The 26876-nt window shown below is 35.4% G+C and overlaps 3 protein-coding genes across 3 annotated transcripts; 1 reads left to right on the forward strand and 2 right to left on the reverse strand.

Annotated features, from left to right (window-relative positions):
• Positions 1–2753: 2753 nt before the first annotated feature.
• LOC123895999 lies at positions 2754–3281 on the reverse strand. Its single transcript, XM_045946459.1, has one exon. The coding sequence runs from the start codon at positions 3279–3281 to the stop codon at positions 2754–2756; it is 528 nt and encodes a 175-aa protein (XP_045802415.1).
• Positions 3282–11439: 8158 nt separating this feature from the next.
• On the forward strand, positions 11440–13917 carry LOC123893757 (prefoldin subunit 1). Its single transcript, XM_045943556.1, has 6 exons — positions 11440–11595; positions 11708–11761; positions 12978–13083; positions 13194–13200; positions 13319–13403; positions 13510–13917. The coding sequence occupies exons 1-6, from the start codon at positions 11572–11574 to the stop codon at positions 13618–13620; spliced, it is 387 nt and encodes a 128-aa protein (XP_045799512.1). The 5' UTR covers positions 11440–11571; the 3' UTR covers positions 13621–13917.
• A 2479-nt stretch (positions 13918–16396) lies between these two features.
• On the reverse strand, positions 16397–25935 carry LOC123893758 (beta-galactosidase). The gene is made up of 16 exons (XM_045943557.1): positions 25589–25935; positions 24651–24890; positions 23921–24067; positions 23034–23112; positions 22305–22488; positions 21872–21937; positions 21188–21424; positions 20544–20750; positions 20064–20367; positions 19795–19954; positions 19564–19672; positions 19320–19455; positions 19150–19205; positions 18757–19056; positions 17754–18566; positions 16397–16967 (listed from the first exon to the last, which is right to left on the reverse strand). Exons 1-16 carry the CDS (start codon positions 25737–25739, stop codon positions 16794–16796), a joined length of 3363 nt encoding a protein of 1120 aa, XP_045799513.1. The 5' UTR covers positions 25740–25935; the 3' UTR covers positions 16397–16793.
• Positions 25936–26876: the final 941 nt, after the last annotated feature.

The raw sequence follows: 26876 nt of genomic DNA on the forward strand, positions 1-26876 counted from the left end.
AAATCAGTGTTTGGGCTCAAAGTCTCACGGTTTTGCTGAATTAAACTATGGTCAATATTTGTGAGAGTCCCTAAGCCTTGCCTAAATTATCACTATGATGCATCAGAAACAATCAAAAACATCACAAATTCATATCACGCATTTGGTCAACAATTTTGAATCTAAGATGATAGCCAAACAAATTTCAAGTAGTGTGAGGTTTTCAAAAAGACTAAGACATTCAAGGAAAACAAAATAACTAGCTCAAGTACTTATTATAGACCAAAATCAAGCATGCAACAACTTCAACAAAAGAATCATAACACACAGGCCAAAAAGAATTCATAGAGGAGGAGAAGGAAAGTAAAGATGAATAGCACAAAACCTCAATCCTGCTCAGGCATGTTATGATCATGATCAAAACGAGGCAAGTTTCCAGGAAATTGCATTGAGGAAGACCCTCCTTCATCCGGAAGGCCAGCTGCCCTCCTTTGGCGAATGTAGGTGGCACGGTTCACTTCATGTGTAGCTGCCATGCTCCTAACTCTTTGATTGTAAGCTTCATCAAAATCATGCATTGTTGGATATCTCGGATAGAAATATGCCGGGACTTGCTCCCGGTAACGCATGGATTCTTGCCATAAGGCGGATGAAGTGTCATAGTGGTCCGCCATATCAATGCCCTGTTGAGTACTCATATCCATCTTCCACACCATATCCGCAAGAACATTCGCATCAAATTGCGGAGCTGGAAAACCCTCCATTTCCGGAGCCTGTGGCACTTCATGGTGCATCACATTTTCAACATTCTCCTCCCTTTCTTCACCTCCTCCCTCAACCGTGTAATCCATCACATCATCCACATCAGCAAATGGAATGAATGTCTTCCCGAAAGTTTTTCTTCTCACATCTCTCACAAAAGCTGTAGTGACTTTTCTAGGCTCTTCTATTTGATCATCATCAAAAGCAGCAACATTTTGATCAAGACACAGTTTTGTGATCAAACAGAGATGTGTCAGACTATATGAACCGGGATCTCTCTGAATAAGTGAAGCCAAATCATCACTCAAAATTGTTCCCAAATCTATGTCTTCACCTAGCAAGATAGCTTGAAGTGCTAACCCTACATCCATAGGAATCTCAGAATTGTTCCCACTTGGTTCCACGTTGTTTATCCAAAATTCAGCCCAAATCCGTGGAATATCCAACAAATGAGCGGTTTTAAACCGCTGGGGTGGGAGCTGTCTAGATGGTCTCACCCATATACTTCCAGGTGCAGTCAACTGAGATTTTAAAGCCTCACGCTTATCTGATGCCATGGTTGCTCTATTCTCACGCCGATGGTTCAAAACACAGAATTCAGGAACATTAAAATTAAACACCCTATTGATAGCTTCCGGGGAGTAGTCTACATCTACCCCGCGTACTTTAGCAATCCGCGGTGACACATTTTTCACTCGCCATGCATTACTCAAAAATTCTAATGCCAAAGTACGATTTCCAGACCGAAGACAGAAATTAAATTCATACCAATGCCTGTTGCGGAATTCTGCTTCAATTAAGGGAAATGCTAACACTTCATCCGTGAGACGCCTTTCGGGTTTGAAATCCTTACTTTTGAGAGTCTGATACCGATTGAAGGCCGTTTGTCGAACAAAACGTGACCGAGGAATTTCAGTCACAACCGGTGGTGGAGGAGGTGGTGATTGCTCTCTAGGCGGTGATTGTGGAGGAGAAGGTGAAGGTGACGGTGTAGGAGTTCGGGCCACTCTCTTTTTCTTCACCACCTTTGACCTTGATTTTGAAGACCCAACTTCAACTTCCTTGTCTTTTGAGGATTTTTTGAATATGTTCTTCATGGTGAGAAAGGTAAAGATTGAGAAGGGTAATGGTTTATGGGTGGTTATTGATGAAAAAGATGAAGATTTATGGTGGTTTTGGATGAATTTTCGTGTAGGGTTTTGAAGGGTTTTCGATTTTGGGTTTTGGAAAAATTTGAAGAATTGGTTGTTGTTGATGATGGGTTTTGAAGAATAGAGTTGGATGGAAGAAATTTTCGTGGGTTTAGTGCTATGGGTGTGAGAGAGGTTGTTGTTTTAATGGGATTTTGAAGGATTTGGGAGGTTTAGGTTCAAGAGGGGTTTGAGATTTGAGGATGAAATTGGTGAAAGAGAATGGGTGAATTTGTTGTGGTTGTTGTTTTAATGAAGGATTTGTGTTGGGTTTGAAGGTTTGGATGGTTGTTAATGGAGGATTTGTGTGAGGAAGGAGATGAAGTTTTGTGAGAAAGGATAAGGTTTGTTGAAGAAGATGAAGTTTGAGAGAAAGAATGAGGGTTTCACATTTGTTTACGCCTAAAACGCGCAATTTCCGCCTAAAACGTAAGCTTTTCCGCCTGAAACGGCAAAACAGTGAGCACCATTTTTTTCAGTGTGATTTTCCGCCCCAAACGGCAGTTTTTCCGCCTAAAACGTAAAAACAGTGAGCAACCCAATTTCTTCAGAATTTTTCCGCCCCAAACGGCAATTTTTCCGCCCCAAACGGCAAAACAGAGAGCACCTACTTTTCATCCTTATTTTTACGCCTTAGGCTCCATTTTTTCCGCCCCAAACGTAATTTTTCCTGGTTGTACGCTTTTCACACTCCTCTTTTTTTTCAATTTGACCTGCAAAACACAAAAAATCAAAAGAAAAACTATTACGGTTAAATAAAACCTTGGGTTGCCTCCCAAGTAGCGCTACTTTTAGCGTCATTAGCTTGACGGTCTCGAAACCTCAAGGGTCTTTGAAAAGTACTGCCACCTTGTGGCGATTAAAATCTCCTCCCTTATAAAACTTGAGTCTTTGTCCATTTACTTTGAAAGATTTCTCCTCCTCTCCTGGTGTAAAAATTTCCACAGCCCCGTGTGGAAAAACTTCCTTAATGACAAACGGACCAGACCACCGAGACATCAGCTTACCCGGGAATAACCTTAAACGAGAATTGAACAACAAGACTTGCTGTCCTTTCTTAAACTCCTTTCTTACCAACCCTTTATCTCGATACTTCTTTGTCCTTGCTTTAAAAATCACGGCATTTTCATATGCTTGCATCCGCCATTCTTCAAGTTCGTTCAGCTTAAGCAATCTCTTCTCACCCGCAAGACCTGCATCAAAATTTAAAAATTTCACAGCCCAATATGCCTTGTGTTCTAGCTCAACCGGTAGGTGACATGATTTGCCATAAACTAGTTGGTACGGAGAGAACCCCAAGTGTGTCTTGAACGCGGTTCTATAAGCCCAAAGTGTATCATTAAGCTTCATTGACCAGTCTTTCCTTGAAGTAGAAACCGTTTTCTCCAGAATTTGTTTCAATTGCCGGTTAGATACTTCAACTTGTCCACTTGTCTAAGGATGGTATGGAGTGGCCACCTTGTGCTTGACATTGTATTTCTCCAAGACATTCTCCAAGTATTTGTTACAAAAATGTTTGCCTCCATCACTAATGAGAATTCTAGGAACCCCAAACCGAGTAAAAATATTTTCTTTAAGGAACTTCACCACGGTATGAGAATCATTCGCTTGGCAAGGAATAGCTTCCACCCATTTTGTAACATAATCTACACACACCAATATATGAAGATTAGACCGTGAAGATGGAAAAGGTCCCATGAAATCAATCCCCCAACAATCAAAAGGTTCTACTTCGAGCATTTGGTTTAGAGGCATCTCATCCCGCTTTGAAACATTGCCGGTCCTCTGGCAATTATCACATCTTCTAGCAAACTCTACACAATCTGCAAACAGTGTCGGCCAAAAGAAACCACTTTGAAGCACCTTTGCTGCTGTTCGTGGACCACTGTGATGACCACCATATGGAGAACTATGGCAATGCCACATTATGCTTTGCGCCTCTTCTTCATCAACACATCTACGGATCAAGCCATCTTGCCCCACCTTAAATAGGTATGGATCATCCCAAAAATAGAAGTTAGCATCTCTAAAGAATTTCTTCTTTTGTTGATAGGAATAGTCCTCCGGAATTTCATTTCCTGCTTTGAAATTAGCCATGTCAGCAAACCAAGGCCTTTTAGAAACCATCAGCAATTTTTCATCCGGGAACTCTTCGTTAATGCACTTCTCTTTTGTGGTCACCATTGGATTTTCTAACCTTGACAAATGGTCCGCGACCACATTCTCCACACCTTTCTTGTCTTTTATCTCCAAATCAAATTCCTGCAAAAGTAGTATCCACCTCAAGAGTCTAGGCTTTGAGTCGCCTTTTGTGAGGAGGTACTTAAGTGCCGAGTGATCTGAAAAAACAACAACTTTCGATCCAATCAGATAAGAGCGAAATTTTTCCAAAGCAAATACTATTGCAAGCAACTCTTTTTCAGTAGTTGTGTAATTGATTTGGTTTTCATTCAAAACCTTGCTTGCATAATATATAGCATGGAAAAATTTCGCATGTCGTTGGCCAAGCACCGCTCCAACCGCATAATCACTCGCATCACACATTAATTCAAAAGGGAGATCCCAATTAGGTGCAACAATTATGGGCGCGGTGACCAACTTTTCTTTAATCACAACAAAAGCATTCAAACATTCATCATCAAATTTAAATTCATTTTCCTTCACAAGGAGGTTACTTAAGGGCTTTGCTATTTTCGAAAAATCTTTGATGAAACGCCGATAGAAACCGGCATGACCCAAAAAACTTCTCACTCCCTTAACATTAACGGGAGGGGGCAATTCCTTAATAACCTCTATCTTTGCTTGGTCAACTTGAATGCCCTTTGAAGAGATTTTGTGTCCAAGCACAATACCTTCTTTAACCATAAAATGACATTTTTCCCAATTTAAAACTAAATTGGTACTTATGCATCTCTTCAATACGGCATTCAAATTGGCTAAACATTTATCAAAAGACTTACCAAACACAGAAAAATCATCCATAAATACCTCGATTGTGTCCTCCATCATATCAGCAAAAATAGATAGCATACACCGTTGGAATGTGGCCGGTGCGTTGCACAACCCGAAAGGCATCTTCCGGTAAGCAAAGACTCCAAAAGGACAAGTAAAAGCTGTTTTCTCCTGATCCTCTGGGTCTACCACAATCTGATTGTACCCAGAATATCCATCCAAAAAGCAATAATAGGCCTGCCCTGCAAGCCTTTCCAACATTTGGTCCATGAATGGAAGAGGAAACTGGTCCTTCCTTGTTGCCGAGTTCAACCGCCTGTAGTCTATACACATCCGCCACCCAGTGACGGTGCGAGTGGGTATCAGTTCATTTTTTTCATTTCTCACAACTGTCATACCACCTTTTTTCGGGACCACATGGACAGGACTAACCCACGCACTATCCGAGATTGGATAAATCATACCAGCTTCTAGAAGTTTAAGAACCTCTTTCTTCACCACTTCTTTCATGGTTGGATTTAGTCTTCTTTGAGGTTGCACCACAGGTTTGTATTCATCTTCCATTTTTATTTTATGCATACAGAATCCGGGACTAATCCCTTTCAAATCAGAGATGCTCCAACCCATGGCTTCTTTATTTTCTCGCAAGACTCTAGTTAGCTTCTCTGCTTCCAAAGAACTCAACCTGCTGCTTATGATTGCCGGTTGTGAAGCATCTTCTCCTAAGAAAACATATTTTAAGTGAGGGGGGAGCTCTTTCAACTCCGGAATAGTAACTTTTAGGTCCTCCTTACCACTAGCTTTCTCTTCCACAGCATACACATTTTCAAAATCTTTTTGTGCTTCTTCTGCTTTACATGATTCAAGCTGACGGAGACAAATTTCAATCTCCTTGTCCCATTCCTCTTCCAAATCATCGATGGAATTAACAATTACTCTTTCTAAAGGTAAGGATGGTGTTTCTTCCACTAAGACATCTTCTACCACTTCTTCAATCACGTCAACCTTGTAACATTGTGGCTCATCATCATGGTGTTTCATAGCTTTGAACACGTTAAACATGACTTGTTCCCCATGTGTTCTCAACATAAGTTCTCCCATCTCAACATCAATCAATGCTCTTCCGGTAGCTAAGAATGGTCTACCCAACAACAATGGTTCTACATCTGCATCATCTTCCATATCAAGGATGACGTAATCCGCCGGAAAAACAAACTCCGCAACTCTTACCAACACATCATGAAGTACACCGTAAGGATGTACAATAGAACGATCAGCTAAAGAGAGCTGCATCTTTGTGGGTTTTGCAACAGCTCCGGGTATCTTCTTCATCATTGACAATGGCATTAGGTTGATGCTAGCTCCTAAATCACATAGAGCTCGACCAACAGAGATGTTACCTATTGAACATGGTATGGTAAAGCTTCCAGGATCCTTCTTCTTTTGAGGAAGTTTCTTTTGGATTATGGCACTACATTCCTCTGTCATCTCCACTGTATCATCGTCAAGAGGTTTCCGCTTCTTTGTCATAAGTTCCTTCATGAATTTGGCATAGACAGGCATCTGTTCCAACACTTCAGCAAAAGGAATGTTAATTTGGAGATCATGAAGCATCTTCATAAACTTTTTGAATTGTTGGTGATCATTAGCCTTTGCCTTCTTCTTGCGCGGATATGGCAATTTAGCATGGACAGAATTTTCTTTCTCCTCTACACCCTTGCCTCTCTTTTCAACTAACTTCTCATCATTCTTTTTTTCAATTTTTTTATCTTTCTCCTCTTCAACTAACTCCTCTTTCTCACTCTCAATCATTTTCTCTAACTCATTCTCAACTTCTCCCTCATTCTCATTTTCAACTTCTCCCTCAACATTATTTTTTTCTTTCACTCCCTCAACACTAGACTCACTCTTTTTCTTCGTTACAATCTCAGGTGAAGGAACCACTCTATTTCTCAAATTAATCGCCTTGCAACTTTCATTCCTCGGATTATCCTTTGTAGAACCTTCAAAACCATTATTTTGAGTAGCCGCGAATTGCCTTGACAATTGCCCAACTTGAGTTTCCAAGTTCTTAATTGAAGCTTCATGATTCTTGTTGGCAACATCTTGGTTGGCTTTCATTTGATCTTGGCTGACCTTCATAGCTTCAAAGTTCCCTTGAGTAACCTTTATGAATTGAGTAAGTGTATCCTCTAATTGAGAAGGTCTCCTTTGTTGAGAGTTTTGTGAAGAAGATTGTTGTTGAGATTGATTTGAGTTTTGATTTCCTCCCCAACCAAAATTTGGATGATCTCTCCAACCTGGGTTATAAGTGTTTGAATAAGGATCATACTTTGGGTTGTTCCTTTTGAAGTTGGCTAGGTACTTTGCCTCTTCTGACCCTTCAGGAAAACATTGGCAATTAGCATGCCCTTGTCCACAAAAATCACATTTCACTTCATTAGCTGCCATGACTGGCATTTGGGCATTAGGAGTGCTAGTGAGGTGTTTCAACACAGCTGCCATTTGAGAATTCATCAATGTAGATTGGGCCAAAAGAGCAGTTTGAGTATCAAGCTCTATCATGCCTGCCTTCTTCTTTGCACCACGATCATTTTCAACTCTGTATTCATTTTGAGCCATGGATTCCACCAACTCTCTAGCTTGAGTTTGATTTTTATTTTTCAAAGATCCACCTGCCGATGCATCTAGAAACATTCTAGTTTGAGCTCTCAATCCTTGTGTGAAATGCTGCATTTGAGTATGACTATCGAGCCCATGCTTAGGACACTTCTTCAGGCACAGTTTGAATCTTTCCCAGGCATCATACAATGTTTCGGAGTCTCCTTGCTCAAAACTTGTAATGTCAGCTCTTCTTTCAAGATACTTATGAATTGGAAAGTACCTATCCATGAATTTCATCTCTAGCTCTTGCCAAGTAGTGATGGTGTTAGGTGGTATTGTGTCCAGCCAGTCTTTAGCTCTTCCAGTTAACGAGTACTTGAAAAGCCTTAATCTTTTATATGATTCAGATACTCCTGGTGGGTCTGTATAGTCACAAGCTTCATAGAAATGCTCCAGGTGGAGATTTGGACATTGTGTTTCTGCCCCTGAGTATTGATTCTCTTTGAGGGCGCTGAGCACTGAATTCTTGATATCAAATGACACATGATTCCTTGGTTGAAAACCCAGATTGGCCAGCTCTCCGTTGTTTCTTTGGCCATAGTCACCTAATGTCCTTTCAGGCACAACTGGTGGAGGTGGTGGTGGATTTCCAGCCATGATGTTGGCTTCGTTGTCAGATGTGTTTGGACTAGAAACCACTTCTTCACTACCTTCTTGGGCAACACCTGCTAACCGGGCAACCTCTCGGGCTAACCGAACTGCTTTCCTGTTTGCTTTAGCTGTTTTCTCTATTTCAGGATCAAAGACAAGTTCTCTTGCTACTTTCCTACCTTGCATAAACAACCAGAAAATACCTTAAGAAGCAACTGCACTACACAAGAATGAAAATGAAAATAAAATTCAGAACTTATTTTTTTTTTTGTATATATATTTATAATTAAAATAAACAAGGGTAAATGATCATTTACCCCCCTGCAAAATAAGCAAATTTTCGTTTACCCCCCTATGCAGATTTTTTTTCTGTTTACCCCCCTGCAAAAAATAGATTCACTCATTTTGCCCCCCGTGTGTACAACAGGACATGTGAATGTGCAAATCTGCTGACATGGCTTGTACACGTGAAAAAAATAATTAATATTTATTTTTTAAATTCCACGTCAGATAATATATTTTTTTTAAAAAAAATTCCTACAAAATAAAAAAACGGATTTTCTTTTTTTTTTCCCAAAAAAATCCTACAAATAAATTTTTTTTCCTACAAAATTTTTTAAAACATTTCCTGCAAAAAAGTAATTTTTTTTCCTACAAAGAATTTAAAAAAATTTCCAACAAAAAAAATGAATTTTCTTATTTTGCTCCCAAAATAAATATTTACTCCAAAATAAAGTTTATTTTCAAAATAAAAACTTTAAAGATTTATTTTCAAATCTTTTTGAATTAAAAAAACATGATCTTTATTTTTTAAAAACAAAACATTATTCGTATTTTCCTCTTATACCAAAATCATTTGTCCTAAAACTAGAAAAATAGAAGGAAGCAGAAGACAATAACGAAGTAGAAGACGATTCCGGTGATTGAAGAAGATGACGACGAATATGATCACGACGGTGGAAGCAAACCGGCGAAGATTCTGTTTTTTTTAAATAAAAAAGATTTGAAAATAATTTTTTAATATCTTTATTTTGAAAATAAACTTTATTTGGGAGAAAAATATGAAAATTCGTTTTTTTTATTTTAGGAAAAAAATAATAATTTTGTACGAAAAAAACTATTTGTAGGGAAAAAAAATTTATTTGTAGGATTTTCTTTTTATTTTGGAAAAAAAATTCGTTTTATTAATTTTGTACGAAAAAACATTTAAATTTTTTTTTTGAAAAAAATATTATCTGACGTGGAAGTTAAAAATAAATATAAATGTTTTTTCCACGTGTACAAGTCACGTCAGCAAATTTGCACAATCACATGTCCTGCTGTACACACAGGGGGCAAAATGAGTGAATCTATTTTTTGCAGGGGGGTAAACAGAAAAAAAATCTGCATAGGGGGGTAAACGAAAATTTACTTATTTTACAGGGGGGTAAATGATCATTTACCCAATAAACAAAAACTTAATCAATAAAACAATAAAATTTAAAAGTATGACTCAATTGCCTTGTTGATTTAATCAACAATCCCCGGCAACGGCGCCAAAAACTTGATAGAGATTTAGCAAGTGTACTAAATAGCCGTCAAGTAGTATAATAAAATCGTTCTTTCCGCAGGGATTGTTGTAAATCAATTGTAAATTGAAGACATACTCATGTAAATTGACATAAATTGTAAAAGGGGGGTTCTTGTTTGGTTTCAAGTTCAAATTTTTAAACTTTGGAATTGCTTTGGTGTTTAGATTGATGTAAGAAAAGCGATTGATCCTTTTTGGGTCATCTAATTACTATTTTTCTTGGTAATTTCATGTATGATTACAAATTACTCAACTTTAGTTTCACGATTAGATTAAATCAAAAATAATTATGCCCAATGTCTTGGTAACATAATCATCTCCCTTGATCATCGATCCCTAATGTCTTAGGTAATCTATGATCAATTGAGGTTTATAATCTTTAATCCTTTAATCTCAATTAACAATCCAAAATGTCTTAAGTCAGAGTTAATTGATTAATCATTCCTAGATCGATGATTTATTTCTATTGTCATAGTAAAACAAATCATTGCAATCATCATATAAGTCGCGAATTCATACAAAGCATTAAGCACAAAGAACAATCAATAGAAACTAACTTCGTAATTCATTAATCATATCATATGACAATCACATAATTCAAGATCAAAAGTAATTAGAATCACCTAAGGACCAATCATGAGAATTTAGCTAGACATTGCAAATTCAAAAATTACATCAATTAAAATGAAAGAAAGCATAATTACAAGAAGAATCTTGATGTGTTTCCACACTTGAATCCTTGCTTGGTCGCTCTTGATCCTCCAAATCGCTCCAAATGCTGTTCTCAGTGTCAAAAATTCGATAATGATCCAGATCTGATGTTTCCCTTTTATAAACTGATCAAAAGTAACGTTTTCCGCCTAAGGCACAAAATTTCCGCCCCAGGCGCAAAAAGTTACGTTTCAGGCACAAGAATTTCGCCTGAAACGGCAAAACAGTGAGCAAAACAGCTTCTTCAGTGAAATTTCCGCCCCAGGCGGAAAGAATTCCGTTTTAGGCGTAAAAATACTATAAAATCCACCAATTTTCATTTGCTATCTTTCTTCGCATGTAGCTTCAAATCAATGTTTCATTCTTCATGATTTAGGTCAAAAACCTCTAAAAACACTTGAAAATGGTCTTTATTTCCATGTAATGACTAACGTCATCACGTGTCAAATTTGTTAACAATGACACAAATAACTAATATGATTTTGTTTTCGTAGTGACGGATTTGTGCTTTATTCTACTATATCAAGCTGTCAACATTGCTTTAATCTACTATATGAAGGATATGTGCCTTTTGTTGTTACAACTTAAGTTTGTAATATTTTGAATGCTTCTGTCTATGAACAACTTGAATTAATGATTTGTATTCCTTAAGTAATGCAATTTCAATTTATGAGTTCATCTTTATTTTATTTTTCCATTTGCGTGTTTATATGTTTTTTTCATTTGCGTATTTATAGTTATTGTTTTCAAACATTTAAAAATTGCATATGATATTCTCACATTTCTATATGTCGTTAATAAATTTTGCAAAGTTATAAGGTAATTTTAACCCGTGCGAAGCACGGGTTCATAACTAGTTTTCACATACAAAAATTTAATGTCTTATGTCATGTCGTTGACACACCAGATGTCAGTAACAATTTTGACACCAAATCTTATTTGTCAATTTCAATTAATCAGACGGTCCTCAAACATCATAAAATATGGACCGTCGAACCAGATTAATTGAAATTAGGAATAAAACGCTGCGTTTAAACATCAAGAGCATCTTTTTCTTTTCCTTCCTGATTTAGTGACGTTAGGGTTTTGACAGTTGAATTCAAATCTGCACTTCGTTTTCCGATCGAAGAATTATCTCTTCCATTCATTCATATGGCTGACGAATCCATCAAAACCGTAACAACGCAATCCCCTTTTTGTTCTATTTCGATTTCAATTTTTTATTTACGCAATCCCTTTCTTATTGTTCTAACTTACTCTTTTTTTCATGTTTGATCCAAAAATGCAGGCTTTCGTTGAAATTCAAGGTCGTATGATAGAAACCACAAGGAAATTAAAGCAGGTTTGTGTAAATTTCTCTTAATTTTCAGTTACTATTGTTTTTATTTATCATCATTAATATCATAATTATTGATATTTTATTTGAATTTAGCTGAATAAGTGAACTTTATGCTGCGAATTATCTTGGGTACCCTTCTGTTTTTCTGAGGGTTGTGGTAGTAATTAGTGATTAGTATTTTTTTTTTTTTTGACAAATTAGTGATTAGTATCTAGTCACATGTTAACTTGAAATATAAACTTAGAAATTTAGGAAGAGTTTAATGTTAGAACTTCAATATTGTACTATCTTGTCACAATGTAAGCAAGGTTTAAGAAGTGAAGCTATAACATGACAAGATAGTGAAATATAGTTGGAATTTGGAAGTATGTGTATGTATTGGCAATGTATAGGTATTGACTATGAAGTATTGACTTAGGATACAACATTGACATTTAGGTCCCCCGTAATAATTTGAGAAAATGAAAGTGAATGAATGTAACATGTGTTGATGTTAGACACCGACACTTGTTTAACACCAGATATATCTTGAGTATGAAGTGTCAGTGCTATATAGTATTGACTATTGGATACTGAAAAGTAAAGGTTGAAGTACCTTCATAAAAAGTGAAAGGTACTGAAGGGATTTTTTTTTAATTCAAGTTTTTTTATCAAGGTTGTGTTTGGGTCAATTCTAGTTATCATATCCCAAGAAGTTTTCATAAAGAGCAATGCTATTTCTTGCGAAAGATTTATAAAAGAAAGAGAAGAATGCATAAAAATAGGATATTTGCTAAAGGATAGTGTAGACACACTCAATTAATAATTCAAGATGCATTAAAATAATGATTAAATAAGACAATTTAATATTATCTTAATATTTTAGTTAATTCTGCCTGTATGTAGTGTGCTTATACCGAAATTGGGCTCTTCCGTTTTGAGTAATTGATAGTACCAGAAGATATTGTGTTGTAGAAGAGTGACTATCGCTGACTCTAGGAGTTCGAAGTTGTTGTGTTTTAAGTATTATTACTTGTGTGCACTAGGATGTGAGTGCATTGAACAAATCTAATAGTGAATACTTATATCCAAGTTCTGAAAAAAATTGTAATTTTATTTATTTTGAAGAGTTTTATAAAAAAAAAGGAAACCTTGACATTTTTATTTTGCATCTGGGATTTATGTGCATAGTAGGGGTTGCATGAGACTCTTTAAGTTTATATTATCCCCTTGCATGCAGGTGCAAAACCAGATACGTTCCAAAGAAACAGATAAAAAGCGTGCTTTTTTGACAATGGAGGAGCTGAAGCAGGTTCCTGATGATACCAATGTTTACAAATCCATTGGTATGTAAAAAATATCTATGGAATAATCCTACAAGTATTTAGAATTCTATTTCATAGATTCCCTAGTTTTTTTTCAGAAATATCATGACTCAATTTATTTATTTTTGCAGGTAAAACGTGAGTTGTGGCCGCCTATTTGAACATGCTATGAATTAGAGAACAAAAGCTTCAGTTATATGGGCTGTTTAGAAAATATAAATGACATACTCTAATACACTCTTAACATTGTGGCCAGGTTTGTATTAGAGACGAAGGCAACATTGATGAATGAACAAGAGAACAAGTTCAAAGATAGTGAAACTTCGATTACCTCATTACAGGTAAATGTCCTTCCCTTAACTTTCCTAAACTTTTTAAATTTCAAAAGTGAAACAAAAATAACTGCTTTAGCTAAATTTCTAATATAGTAAACATGGCTTTGAACAGAGCTCAAGAGAATATTTGGAGAAGCAGATTGCAGAGGTGGAAAACAATTTGAGAGAGCTGTTACAACAAGATCCTGGTCTTGCTCGTCAAATCATGTCAATGAATGTGTAATGTAAATCTTCCATTATTGAAATTCACTTGTAGCGGTGGCTTTTGAGCGAATAGAAAAATTTAGGATATGTGGACTGTGAGGATATCTTCTGCCTACTGCGTGCGTTCATGGATGGTTTTCAGTCCTTCTCTAAACACTGTCTTTGCAAGGATGGTTGTAATTTATCATAATTCTTAGAATAATATATTGTCCTGTTTTGTTACATGTTAGGGAATTCTCATTAGCAGTGTGCTATGTGTTTATGCAGACAATTTCTAAGCAATTTTGTTGTGATATGATGTTAGAAGGCTTTCTTACATGTTAGGGAATTCTCATTAGCAGTGTGCTATGTGTTTATGCAGACAATTTCTAAACAATTTTGTCTGTGATATGCAGTGTTGTTAAATATCTGATATAGCGCCGGTATACCGGTATTGCGTATCTAAATTTTGACTATCCGATACAAAAGTCGGTATGGCATCTTGATTTCGCTATGCTCAAAATAGCGTTGTTTTTCTCATAAACCGGTATAGCCGCTATTTATTGAACCATATTAAAAATAAATAAAAACAATGAAGTGGTGGAGTGAATGCTGAGTTGGTGGGCCTAAACCCACTACATATAGGTAAAGAAACCGACTATCGACTCTCATATTTCATAACCCCTGTCTCAATCACCCACTTCTCTTCTCATGTATTTTTTGATTTGTTAGTTGTTTGAATTTGAGATTTTATCAGCCTTATGTTGATTAAGTTTGTCCCTCCATAACGCTGGAGTTGCATTAGAAACATGAGATGTGAACAAATCATACACAATTGACGTTCCTTACTTTTTATGTATTAAATATGACTATTAGGATCATACATGTCAATCATCATGTATTAAATATGAATTTTAGAATCATGCATGTCATGTGACAATGAATATATATATTAGAATACAAAATGCTAATAAATTTTAACATGTGTTATATTTATAATTATTTATAAAATAAATGAATTTAAAATAATCATAGGGATGATAATGGGTAAGGTACTATAGTACCCATACCCGCACTTTAAAAAAATACACGTACCCATTCCCATACTCGCATGGGTAACAATCTTTGTACCCGTCCCCATACCCTATGGGTACCCAAGTACACATACTCGTACCTGTTACCCGCACTTTTGCTAAAAGTAAATAGATCAATTATAAAATATCATATTATTATAATAAAATTAAAAAAATTTAAAGATTTTAATGGTGACTCATGACAATTATAAACAAAATTATTACTAATCTCATGGTAAATTAAAGTTCATATTTTTTATGACATACTCACATTTTGTTTGCATTGTGTTATAAATAAACATTTTTTATTAAAAATATGTAATAGTTTAATAGTGTTGTATTTTATTTAAATTAATATACATATATTATTATATAATAATATAAATAAAATAAACTTGTTCAAAAAAAATATAAATAAAATAAAAAAATATATACTATGTGCGTATGGGGCGGGGTGGGTACTAAGGTACCCGCACCCATACGCGCTCATGTTTTGGGTAATTACTCATACTCATGCCCGTACCCAAAATGCGGGTTTTTACCCTACCCATTATGGGTATTTTTTGTGGGTACCCAATGAGTATGAGTCAAATTGCCATCCCTAAATAATCACATAGAATTTTTCATTATTTTTTGAAAAAACTATAAATTCCACTAGTTATAACTTTAAACTTAGACAATTAACACCTTGGTCTCCCATTTTTTTTTTCATATATACTTTTGTATTTTATTTTAGTTGTTTTGATGTTTGAACTACTTAACTTTTGAGTTTTAAGTTGTTTTTAATTTCTGCTTTTTGCTTTATTAGTTGTTTGAATTTGAGATTTTCAGATTAATAATGTTAGTCAATTTTTTTTTTGTAATATCATTTATTTTATATATAATCACTTATTTTAACCGCTTTGCGACTTCCGCCATTTGCCCACTACGCTATCCGATATTTCCCATATCGGTTTTTTGGCAATGCGCTATTCTCCGCGATCTGCTATTAACAACACTGGTGATATGATGTTAGAAGGCTTTCTTACACTTGTTGTAGCAGTTTTGAAAGCTTGATTAATGACAATACACAATAATGAGTTTGTTTTTCCATTCATGAATCACTTTAATAATAATATAATGATCTCCCAAAAAACCAATTTAGTTTGATTTGCATAATAGTGTGCTTGAGGAATGGTGAACCGTGATGAAAATGTAAGTAATCATGCGCATGATGAATAAGATTCTCTACTTTTTCTTTAGTTCTTGCATTTGCACTATTATTGAAGGTGTTTTTGGTCTTTTCTTCACCTAACATATATCTCCCAATTATGTCTTTTGTTGCAATTTGTACTATCAATTGCGGGGAATCGTGATCCATAAATTAAACCAACACCTAGATGAATATGCAAACAAAATCATGCATGATCTGGCTAATAGGAAGATATTTTTGTATTTATTTTAGTGTACTTGGAAGGTTTTTTTTTCCTTCATTTCTGAGTGTTCTGTATCCTTTATGGAGATCGAAGAAGAGTAGCTTGAAGAATGCGAACTAACAAGTTCTAAAAAAAATTCATATTAGACTTATTTGAGAAATTTTATTTTACTTTACAAGAGATTTGACTAGTTTATAAATTTGTTGATTAAATGAATTCATTGATATTCTTTTTTATTAGCTTACATTTTTCCTAATGCTATATTTAAATTTAACTCTTGAGCTTCTTTTTTTGATACAAAAAATTAACTCTTGAGCTTATATATATATTACTACTATTAAATCTCAACATCTATTACTACTATTAAAATCAGGTCAGACATGATGTACAAAAAAGTTGTAATATGTTTTTTCCTAGTTAATGTTATTTTCCCTTACTTATTTTTGCTGAGTTTTGTGTGCACAACCACCACAAAGATTAGAGAACAATAAATTATTCATAAGAGTTACATCACATTTATTAACCAATATGTGAAATTGTACCAAGATCATTGTCCTCCCACACACATTTCATCAAAGGTACTAACCACCACAAAGATTGCATGAGAATGTCTCTTTTTTACATCAACAGCTTTGAATTTTATTGATATCCTTCATGAACATGCTAGTCTTTGGTGTTCTTCTGGATAATGTATCTTCAAGTATCACGTCATGTGAGTCAAGAAATCAAGAGTTTTGAAGCTGAGATCTGTAGATGTCATGACCGGAAGTAGCTGAAGTTACCGGAGATAACCTGATGGAGAAAGAGAATGGAACCGGGGGAACCAAATATTGATCGTGGACACATGGAGACCAACTATCGTCTCCGCCTACTCCCATGTGCTTGTGGTCTAGATGAATCTGTAAATGTAATATCATCAAACAATGAGAATCCGACACACCAGAGAGATCAAAGATGGTAATATCATCTAACATTATTAAATTTTACAAGTAATAAAACAACATAACAAAGACCAAAAGCAAAAGGTTACATATTCACAATGACTAAAAACAAAACAATTTCTTTTTGCAGGAATCAAAACAGATTTATACCTAACATTTTATACCGAAGTTGTGACACTAAATAAAAATTACTGTATACTGTAGATCACTATTGCTTGTAGCACAAGTTGAATGAATGCACTTTGCATCTAGTTTCAAATATGCACTTCTACGTGCTTGTTGCGAAATATTGAACTTTGCCATCCTATTCATTGGACACAAAATCAGTTTTTTGCCTAATCCTAGAAAAACAGGATATCACATTTACACCTTAATCTGTTAGCATTATGCTAATTTCCACTCTGATCAGTAATCACCATAAAATGGATGGCTAAATTAAGGATGAAATTTGCCACTCATTTTTAAACACAGAGGAAACTATAATTGGACCCAGAAAACAAGGGCAACAAGGTGCAATATCCACAACTTTTTGCCCAGTCCTGAAATGAACACATGCATTAATATTGATGCGGTTGTGAGGGGTTGAGGCAGCTCAACTGGTTTGAGTCAAGGGTTAAAAGAGTTGAAGGAGTTAAACAGTCGGTGTTTAAACCATCGTGAAGGAGAAAAATACTAATTACTAATATACTAATATTTTCTCTATAAAAAAAATAATAACATTAATGCAGGTTATATTATACGTACCTCAACGCTATCTCCTTTAACGAGGTCATAATTGTGTGTGGCACGATCAAGTTCCGAAGTGCTATAGTAGCTTGCACTCATTTGCATGGATGGAGAGCTACCATACTTTGAAGCGTATATTCCAAAACCATTTTTGTTTAAGAATGTTGCCCATCTAACATCTGCCCTACCACCACATTCACCGGGAAAAATATAAGGAACGTGCAACTCATCCACATTCTTCTCATAGACCGCGACCTGAGCAGCAGCCTTTCTATCTGGATAACATTCAAATGGCCCTCTTCCATACCAACTTACTTGATCCAACGATTTTTCCAAGTTCATCTCGATTCCCACACGTGGCAAGGGAGGAAGATCAGCATTTGGTTTCACATTGCATTCCAAAATCACATCCCCGGAAGCATAAATAGTATATGTCATGTCTGTTGTAAACAGAACCTTTGATTTGTCTTGGTTAGAGAGAGAACCCTCCTCGCCCTTGGTAACACCATGGAAAACCACCAAGATTTTAACTGCGTTTTCTGTCGTATTCTGTACAGAACAGCTCTCAGCAATAAAGTGGACACTATCAATTCCAGCAGCTTTCCACTTCGCCAAATAACTATCAGAACCTCCTCCTTTATCATTGTCAATGGAAGCTCGCCAGAAACAAGGGTGTATTCCCTTATTCATAACATGTACTCCTTTTACCTTCCAACTTTCAATTAAACCTGTTTTAGTGTTCAATGCTATGTCCCAAACATCTTGCTGACTGACTTTGATTGTATCTCCAAGTGTTTCGACAACTGGAGTGCCACCACCAATATTGATTGCCTGGAGGAAAACGAATATTTAGAAACAATGGAAACAGTGTTTTGACATTTTGAAAATTTCAAAATTTGTTACATTTGTTTTCAAATATGATAAAATAAAATGGTGTGGAAAATATTTGATCTATATTCTCTTATGTTTATTAGTTAAGTGAAAATGAAAACAAGAACATGAAAATTAAACGGGCCCTTACATGGGGAACAGTGTCTCTCCTAGCAGGAAGTTGAACTTGAGCAGTAGAAACAATATGACCGGCTTCAACCCAGCGCGTAGAGTTTAAAAGCTTAGCGGTTATTGTCAAGAATATTTCTTCCGATGACGATGAATTCCAAAGAGAATACCATGGACCTGATTGCCAATCGACGGCATAGCTGCTCTGCGGCGTTATTGAGGGAAGACTCAGCTTACCAGATCCAAGGTTGTATCCATCGGCAGAAATATACCAGCTGAACTCTAACCCTTCTGTGTTTTGAAAAAAATGAGTATTTTTTATCTGCAAAATAAAAACTAAAATGAATTACCAATACCAAGTACCAACTACATATTTGACTTAGGAAACACACAAATTTTATCGAACTACAAGTACCTCTAATTTCCCTTCATTTAAATTCACTTTGATTGGTTGGTATAAGTACTTGACTTCTGAAAAAACAAAAAAGCAAAGTCATTACAAAAAATGTATAAACCTATGAAAAATGCATTGAACGAACTCATGTGACGGTGTGTGCCACAAAATGAGACAATCTGTCAATTTACCATGTAAAACAGGATGAGCAGTTCGATCAGGAAACGTAAGACCGTTCAAACAAAAATTCAAGTCATTAGGAATATCTCCGAATTCACCACCATATGCCCAACGTTTTGTACCGTCTGCATGAACCTTCAGCAGAGCCTATATCCAATCAAAATACATTATTTGTCAGAATCCAGATGAAATCGTTCAATTTTCAAGCAATGTTAATCGTTCATCGATTGGTTATAGTATTAGAAGATCACTCGCCTGATCAACCCAATCCCATATAAAACCTCCTTGGAGTCCAAATGTATTGTCAATGGCTTCCCAATATATATGTAGGTTACCGTTGCTGTTTCCCATAGCATGTGAATACCTGCCATTTGAGTTGCGCATCACAAATAATTTTTAGCTATAATTATCTATCATTGAAATGAAAACAATATGGAAAATAGATGTCAAGTGGTTATATTGTCAGCATGAAATTTGAAATCATACTCGCACAGTATCAGAGGACGTGTTTCGGTAGGATCGTTGGCAATTTTCAACATGTCCCAAACACGCATATACATAGGACACACAATATCAGTGCATGGAGTTCTTGATCCACCTCCTTCATAATGTATCACCCGCGAAGAATCTCTTCCTCGAATCCAACCTTACGCATTAACAGTCAGAAGGGAAAAAGATCAATAAATAATATTCATAAGCAATTTTAAAAAATTAACAAAAAAAAAAAAAAAGAGAACTTAAATGGAAGTATCTACCAGCCATAGCAAAATGATTTGTTCCGAATCCAGATTCATTGCCTAAAGACCAAGAAATAATGCATGTGTGATTTTTATCCCTCTCGACCATGCCAATCACACGGTCCAACATTGCAGTTGCCCATATTGGTTCCAAAGTAGGATGCTTGAGATGTTTAGAATAATCAAACCCATGTGTCTCAATATTGGCTTCATCTATCATGTACATGCCAAACAAATCACATAGCTCATACCAACGTGGATGCTGAGGGTAATGGCTGTTCCTCACGGCATTAATATTGTTTTGCTTCATTAAGACCAAGTCCTGTTGGCAAATCAAACATTAAAGTCGTAAAAGTGAAGACATCTAGAATGTTGTCCACCATGAATAGATAAAGTGGTGAGACTTATCAAGTAATGATTCAACATATATTAGGTTTTTATATCGGGCTCAATTCTTTCGTATAAAACCGACTTGCAATGAGTGTAAAAGACAAGTACCTTGATCATGCAGGATTCTATGTTTGCTTTTCCAACTTCCGGATGATGTTCATGCCTGTTCACACCTCTAATTACAACGGGATGTCCGTTAACAAGCAGTTGTTTGTGGGCTTTAGATACATTTTTAAACCCTACTTGACAAGATTCACAGTCAAGAACACGGCCAGATTGATCTTTGAGGACAACAACTAATGTATAGAGGTATGGCTGTGACAAGTGAAAACAAGATAAAATGTCATTCGACAACCGAATAGGTAAAAGAGAGGCCAAGAATGTTCTGCAAAAACAGTCGTACGAAGCTTTCAGAATATTTAAACATAAAATTAACATTTAATCACAAAAAAAAAAAAACATAAGGAATTCCATTCAAAACTGTATCTGCCCTATTACTCATTGGCTATGGAAAAATAGCCGTTGAGATAAAAATTACATAGGAAAGAGGTGACATGGCAAGAAACTCGGTAAACATCAGCAAGATCATAGTGATGGTTTAAGCATCAGACGCAAAATATTCAATAATAACTTTAACAGTATTTGTCAATAGTAACTTAATCTAAATTGTTGTTCACTGTTTTAAAATCATTGGATCACTAATTAATGAATAAATTCTATCCAAACACATAAAAGTGATTGAAATTCCTCACCTGTTCTGCTGACCAAAGCTTTGGTGATTGTAGTTTTCCCACGAGCGTATAACCATAAAACCCTAACGGTGCAGTTGTTGGTTGGAATGTTATGTCTGCTACTTTAGATGCAAGGAGATCAGGATTTCCATCAGGAGATTCCCAGCTTCCAGAATCAAATAGCGTAGCTTCTATGGTGTAGTTTGTAAGAACATTATCAATTGATGTATCTTGTAATCTATCTATTTTTACTTCAACCTGTGTAATGTATACATGAGTTTGATAATTTCAGATTTCTGAAACAAGAGTTAAATACATATATAAATATCAACTTAATCTGAATTTCATAATATTAATTATAATATGTGACAATTTTGGTAAAATGCAGGTTAATTCACTTATATAACTCGAGTTCGATTCCTGGTGGGAACAATTCTTGGCCGGGCTTTACTTAGCTCGCGGCCGAACTCTAGATTACCAGGGGCCCCTTCCCCTAGGAACCAGAGGGTTAATTAAAAAAAAAATACTTATATATTTGCATAATTGCATCTAACTTTACAATCCAAACAACAAAAGTGGCAGAGTCTTAATAAAAATTGGATTTCGGTCAAATCTTCTATAAACAAGACTAGTTACAGATACATATATGATAATTATGAAATGAAAAATAACAAAAGAGTATTTTCATAAAATATCGATGCTTACCAGCATCTCCGCATAAGAAAAATCTTCAGCAAGATTTGATTTGAAGAAATAGTCAGTGATAAATACCTACATGCAAAATATTTGAAAGATGTTAACATCAAGCAGAAAAAATAAAGTCAAAACAAAAATTAAAGAAGATACACATAAATTATTCTCAACTTGAATTTTCCAGGATATCTAATCTTAAATGAGGTGCATTCGGTATCTAATCTGTACTCTTAATTTGTTCTATTAAACATTATATAATCTCATCAAGTCATCATAATACTGAAAAAATGTCAGCATCACATTTTGATTGTCATATCATATCTGAACATTATCGTCTTTCTTTGAATCCTTTGAGAATATGTATTTACTTACTATGATGAGAAAGCCGTTCATAAACGAGACAAGATGCAAATAGCAGCTATGTAGAAATTTAGAGAAAACAAACCTCCGGCTTTGCTAGAAGAAGAACATCACGGTGGATGCCAGATAACCGCCAATGATCCTGATCCTCAAGGTAGCATCCATCACTCCATCTAAACACTTGAACGGCCAGAACATTCTTCAGGTCCGAACCACAGGGATGACAAAAATCAGGGATTTCAAACTCTGCAGGTAGCCTGCTGTCTTGACTGTCCTTGCAAAATAATAAAGCTTATGTTATAAAACCAACAGTTGCTTGATTTAGATGCTTCATTCATAGTATCTTCTCTCTTCAAAGAAATTATGTAATAACACATTTTACGCCCACATATATAACACCTTGTTTAGCATTAGTACATAAATAAATACCCAATGGTCACCAGGGTCTAGCGCAAGTGGTTGGTGTACAGTGTGTGTGTGGGTGATGTAAACCTCAAAAGTATCGAGTTCAATTCCTAATAATGAGAAAAACATAGAATACCTAATGTCTTATTGCTTTGTTTAACGCCATATTTGCATTAGAAGTGACAAGATGGTACATGAACATCTAATGCTTAGACAACTGCAAGATTGGTGAACACCAGTTACCAACTTATCATTGCTGTTACTAACATTTTCTCTTACATTTTCTTTATGTCCTACTTATATTAATTGAGTTGAAAATACAGAAGCAAGATATCAACCACCAGAAAATACGTCATAGGGTTTGTAAGTATGCATTGCGCGTAGCAGAGATAGAAAAAGAGAGTTATACCTATATCCTACAGGATGCCCATTTATCCATGCACAAAAGGCTGAATCAACTGCTTCAAAATGCAACAAAATTCTTCTACCTATAACAATCCTATGAATGTTATTAAAATGAAATGTAAAAAGCATAAAACGTAATGGATAAAAAACTGACAGGATTGCAATTCATCAAAGTAAAAAAAATAGACAATAGTTTTGCAAAACAAGATACTGAAAAAAACCGGAAAAGATTACAGAAATAACTCTTGGAATACTTGCATCATCAAGAACTATAATCACTCACAATAACAACTCATGTTTTCTCAGTAGTCAATGACATTGATTACATCAGAGAAAAAAAAAATTAGTTCACCAAATTCATTGTAGAATACATCATAAATATTCATAATTGTATCTGGACTGGGCGAGACCCAGAAATTCGGTTGGGCTAGACCTGCCTTTACGGTAAGAGGCCCAATATGCCTAGATGACCAGCCCATGTAGTCTCTACCGGTAATCAATCAGATAAGGATGGACTAAGTCACGCAGAAACGGATAGGTCCTCAATAATAGAACACATGGGGACACGTCGAAGGAGCGGAGCTAACTGCCCCTCACCCATCATGCGGAATTATAGTGCTACCCGTTAGCTGGAGGCTTATACATAGGAACCTAGAGCCGTAAGGTTAAATCATCACTTTTCACATATTCACTATACTTCTAAGACTTGACTTCAGAGCATTTCTGATCAAGTACCATTCTAAAACGGTGTTTGCAAGAACAGTATCTAAAGTACAATGCACAGTAGACACGCCTAAAAAAAATCCAAATAGAACACCAAATTCAGTCATAGTATATGTTGATGAACAAAAGGTGAAAAAGTTTAACAATGTTACAAGAATTGGATCATACCTTCCCAATCTTTAGGAAGATGGAAGTCTACTCTGTAGCAGCCAGTAGGATTTTCCGTAGGAACAAAAGGAGGATCAAGTGGAAATGGATATGTTACATTTGTATATATCGGACAGTCAAATCCATGCAGTTGCCAATTCGAAGGAACTGTCCAATTTTGAGGAAAGTAATTAGACATAGATGACTATTTCAGCGCTTATGAGGATAAAAAAAGACATGAATCAATCAATTCAAATACAAAGTACACCGCAACACTTCACTCTCACAAACATATAGTACTATGGCAAAGCAAGCTAGTCTTTCTAAGGAAACTACAGCTGCCACTGTTGTCAATCACAGATCATGGAAAATAGTGGTTTCTTTGAATTCCGCTATGCAACAATTGTATTGCACTACTATAGCCGCTATTTCACAACACTTCATACTAAATAAAGTATAGTGGAAAAATAGCTATTTGTTCAAATTCTGTTATGTTATAGCGCAGCTAAAGCTGCTATCTGCAGAAGAGTAATAGATATACACCACGTGGCTCGTGCAAATGAATTTTATATATATATATATATATATATATATATATATATATATATATATATATATATATATATATATATATATATATATAACACATACACTAGCGCAGCTAAAGCTGCTATCTGCAGAAGAGTAATAGATATACACCGCGTGGCACGTGCAAATGAATTATATATATAAGCATAACACATGCACTTACCAGGTAAAGTACTCCATTCTGAATCCTGGAACTCACTTTCATGAAATTTAGTAGGGACATTACTAGGATTAGAAGCCAAGAAAAATTTCCAATATCCAGACAGTGATTTAACAAAAGGCAAGTCTTTGACCCAAAAAGCAGCACTAGCAAGAGCTCCATTAACACCATCATCTTTCCAAACAGCAGATTCAGAAACCAGAAAATCTACTTTGCTTCTTTGATACCAATATTTAAGAGATCCTATCCATATCACAAAATTCAATATTAAGCATGGACACAATCACGGACGTCTGACACGACACGGACACATCGACAATGATAATAATTTGAAAAAAATAACATAATTCAAGTGTAGGTGTCGTGTCGGTGTCTAACACTGACGCGTGTCCGACACCACGACACGTCTAATCTGAATCTGAGGAGTGTCTGTGCTTCGTTATTTAACAAAAATTGTGAAACATATAATAAAAAATTATTATACAATAACAACTTAAGGCCTTATTTATTTCAAAAACAAAACTAAGGGAATCCATATAAAAAGTTTTTTGAAGAAGCTAAATTAGCCCACTCAAATTGGCACCAGAGAGAATTGAACCTCAGACCTCAAGAGGAGCACACTGGCAGATCCCAAGCCAATACCAATGCACCAACTCATGTGGGTTTAATCCATATAAAAAGTAATTCACAGACATTATACAAATTTCACTAAGTGATCATTTATCTCCAAAACCACAGTCAATCCTCGCTTCATTTATCTTAAAATGGTTTCACTCAATTGCCAATATTGCAGACATTTAAAAATATGAAATACATAATTAGAATTTGAGAAGGGAAAAAAACACAATTTTGTGGGAAATTAGATATACACCCTTTTGAAAACAAAAAGAAAAAAGAATTAAAAAAATAAACTTTTAGATGCAAAAAAGATTATGTATGACCTTGAACAGATTCATGGCACTGTAAATGAACATGTGGGTCCCTTTTCCTCCATTTGATGAAAGATGGGTCTTCCCAAACCTTATAACCATTGTTTGGAGCAAGGAGGAGTGGACCAACAAAAGAAGAAGAAGACGACGAAGGAGAAACCATAATCTCTAAACTAAAGTGTTTGTTTGGAACAATAAGGAAGAAGATTAAGATGTTTGGTTTTCCTTTAAAAAAAACATGGGTAATTAACACATCATCATGATGTGGCACCAATGAGAAAGAGCCGTGTTTATTCCACTAATAATTTTGTTTTACATATTTCATATACATGGTTTCTCGATAAATTCTTCATTTTTATAGACGGAATAACAACTCATTAGAAATTTATACATTCAAAGTAAACCTCAGTGCGGGTTTTCGCAAGTCTATGTGTGCACTCAGTCCTCATAATTTGCTAAAATGTCATACATTGCAATCAAAATCGATCAATCACTCAGCGTTCCTTCACATATTGGTATCGGAAATTTTTCATTTCCATAATGGTATTCCAGGGTTTCTTCCCCCCGGCCCCCCTAGGGTGGGTCACTGTCTTCCCTTTCAACTGTGATATGTGTTCTCTCTAGTGTGTATGTTATAGTGGGGCTGATAGTCTGAATCTCTATGTGGTCCGGGGGTTGGGCGCTAACAATCTATCACTCCTGCTTGTTTTACCATAGACTCTACACTCGTAGGGATGACAATTTGAGTCATACTCATTGGATACCCACAATGGGTAGAGTAAAAATCCGCATTTTGGGTACGGACATGGGTATGGGTAATTACCCATAAAAATGAGAGGGTATGGGTGCGGGTACCTTAGTACCCACCCCGCCTCATACTCACATAGTATATATTTATTTATTTTATTTATATTTTTTTGAACAAGTTTATTTTATTTATATTATTATATAATAATATATAAGTATATTAATCTTTATATCTTTATATATCTTTTATCTTTTATATTATAAACTTGTATACATAAGCAAACTTTAAACCCTAATTTGTTTTCTCTGTTTTCCCTCCATTTTATCTTGCAATTTTTATTAAAAAATAAACAATTTTGTCTTGACTATGATTCGAACCCGCAACCTTTCAGTGCAAGGCAATATTTTCAACCACTATGACAAGTATACCAATTGTGATTAAATCAATAATTGATAAGCACCATCAATTTTAAAAGTATATCATATCAAAATTATTGTTGACTATATTATTCATCACGAAATATTTTTATGTCTTTCCTGATCAATGATTTTT

The sequence above is a fragment of the Trifolium pratense genome, linkage group LG7, assembly GCF_020283565.1.
Source record: "Trifolium pratense cultivar HEN17-A07 linkage group LG7, ARS_RC_1.1, whole genome shotgun sequence".
Lineage (NCBI taxonomy): Eukaryota > Viridiplantae > Streptophyta > Magnoliopsida > Fabales > Fabaceae > Trifolium > Trifolium pratense.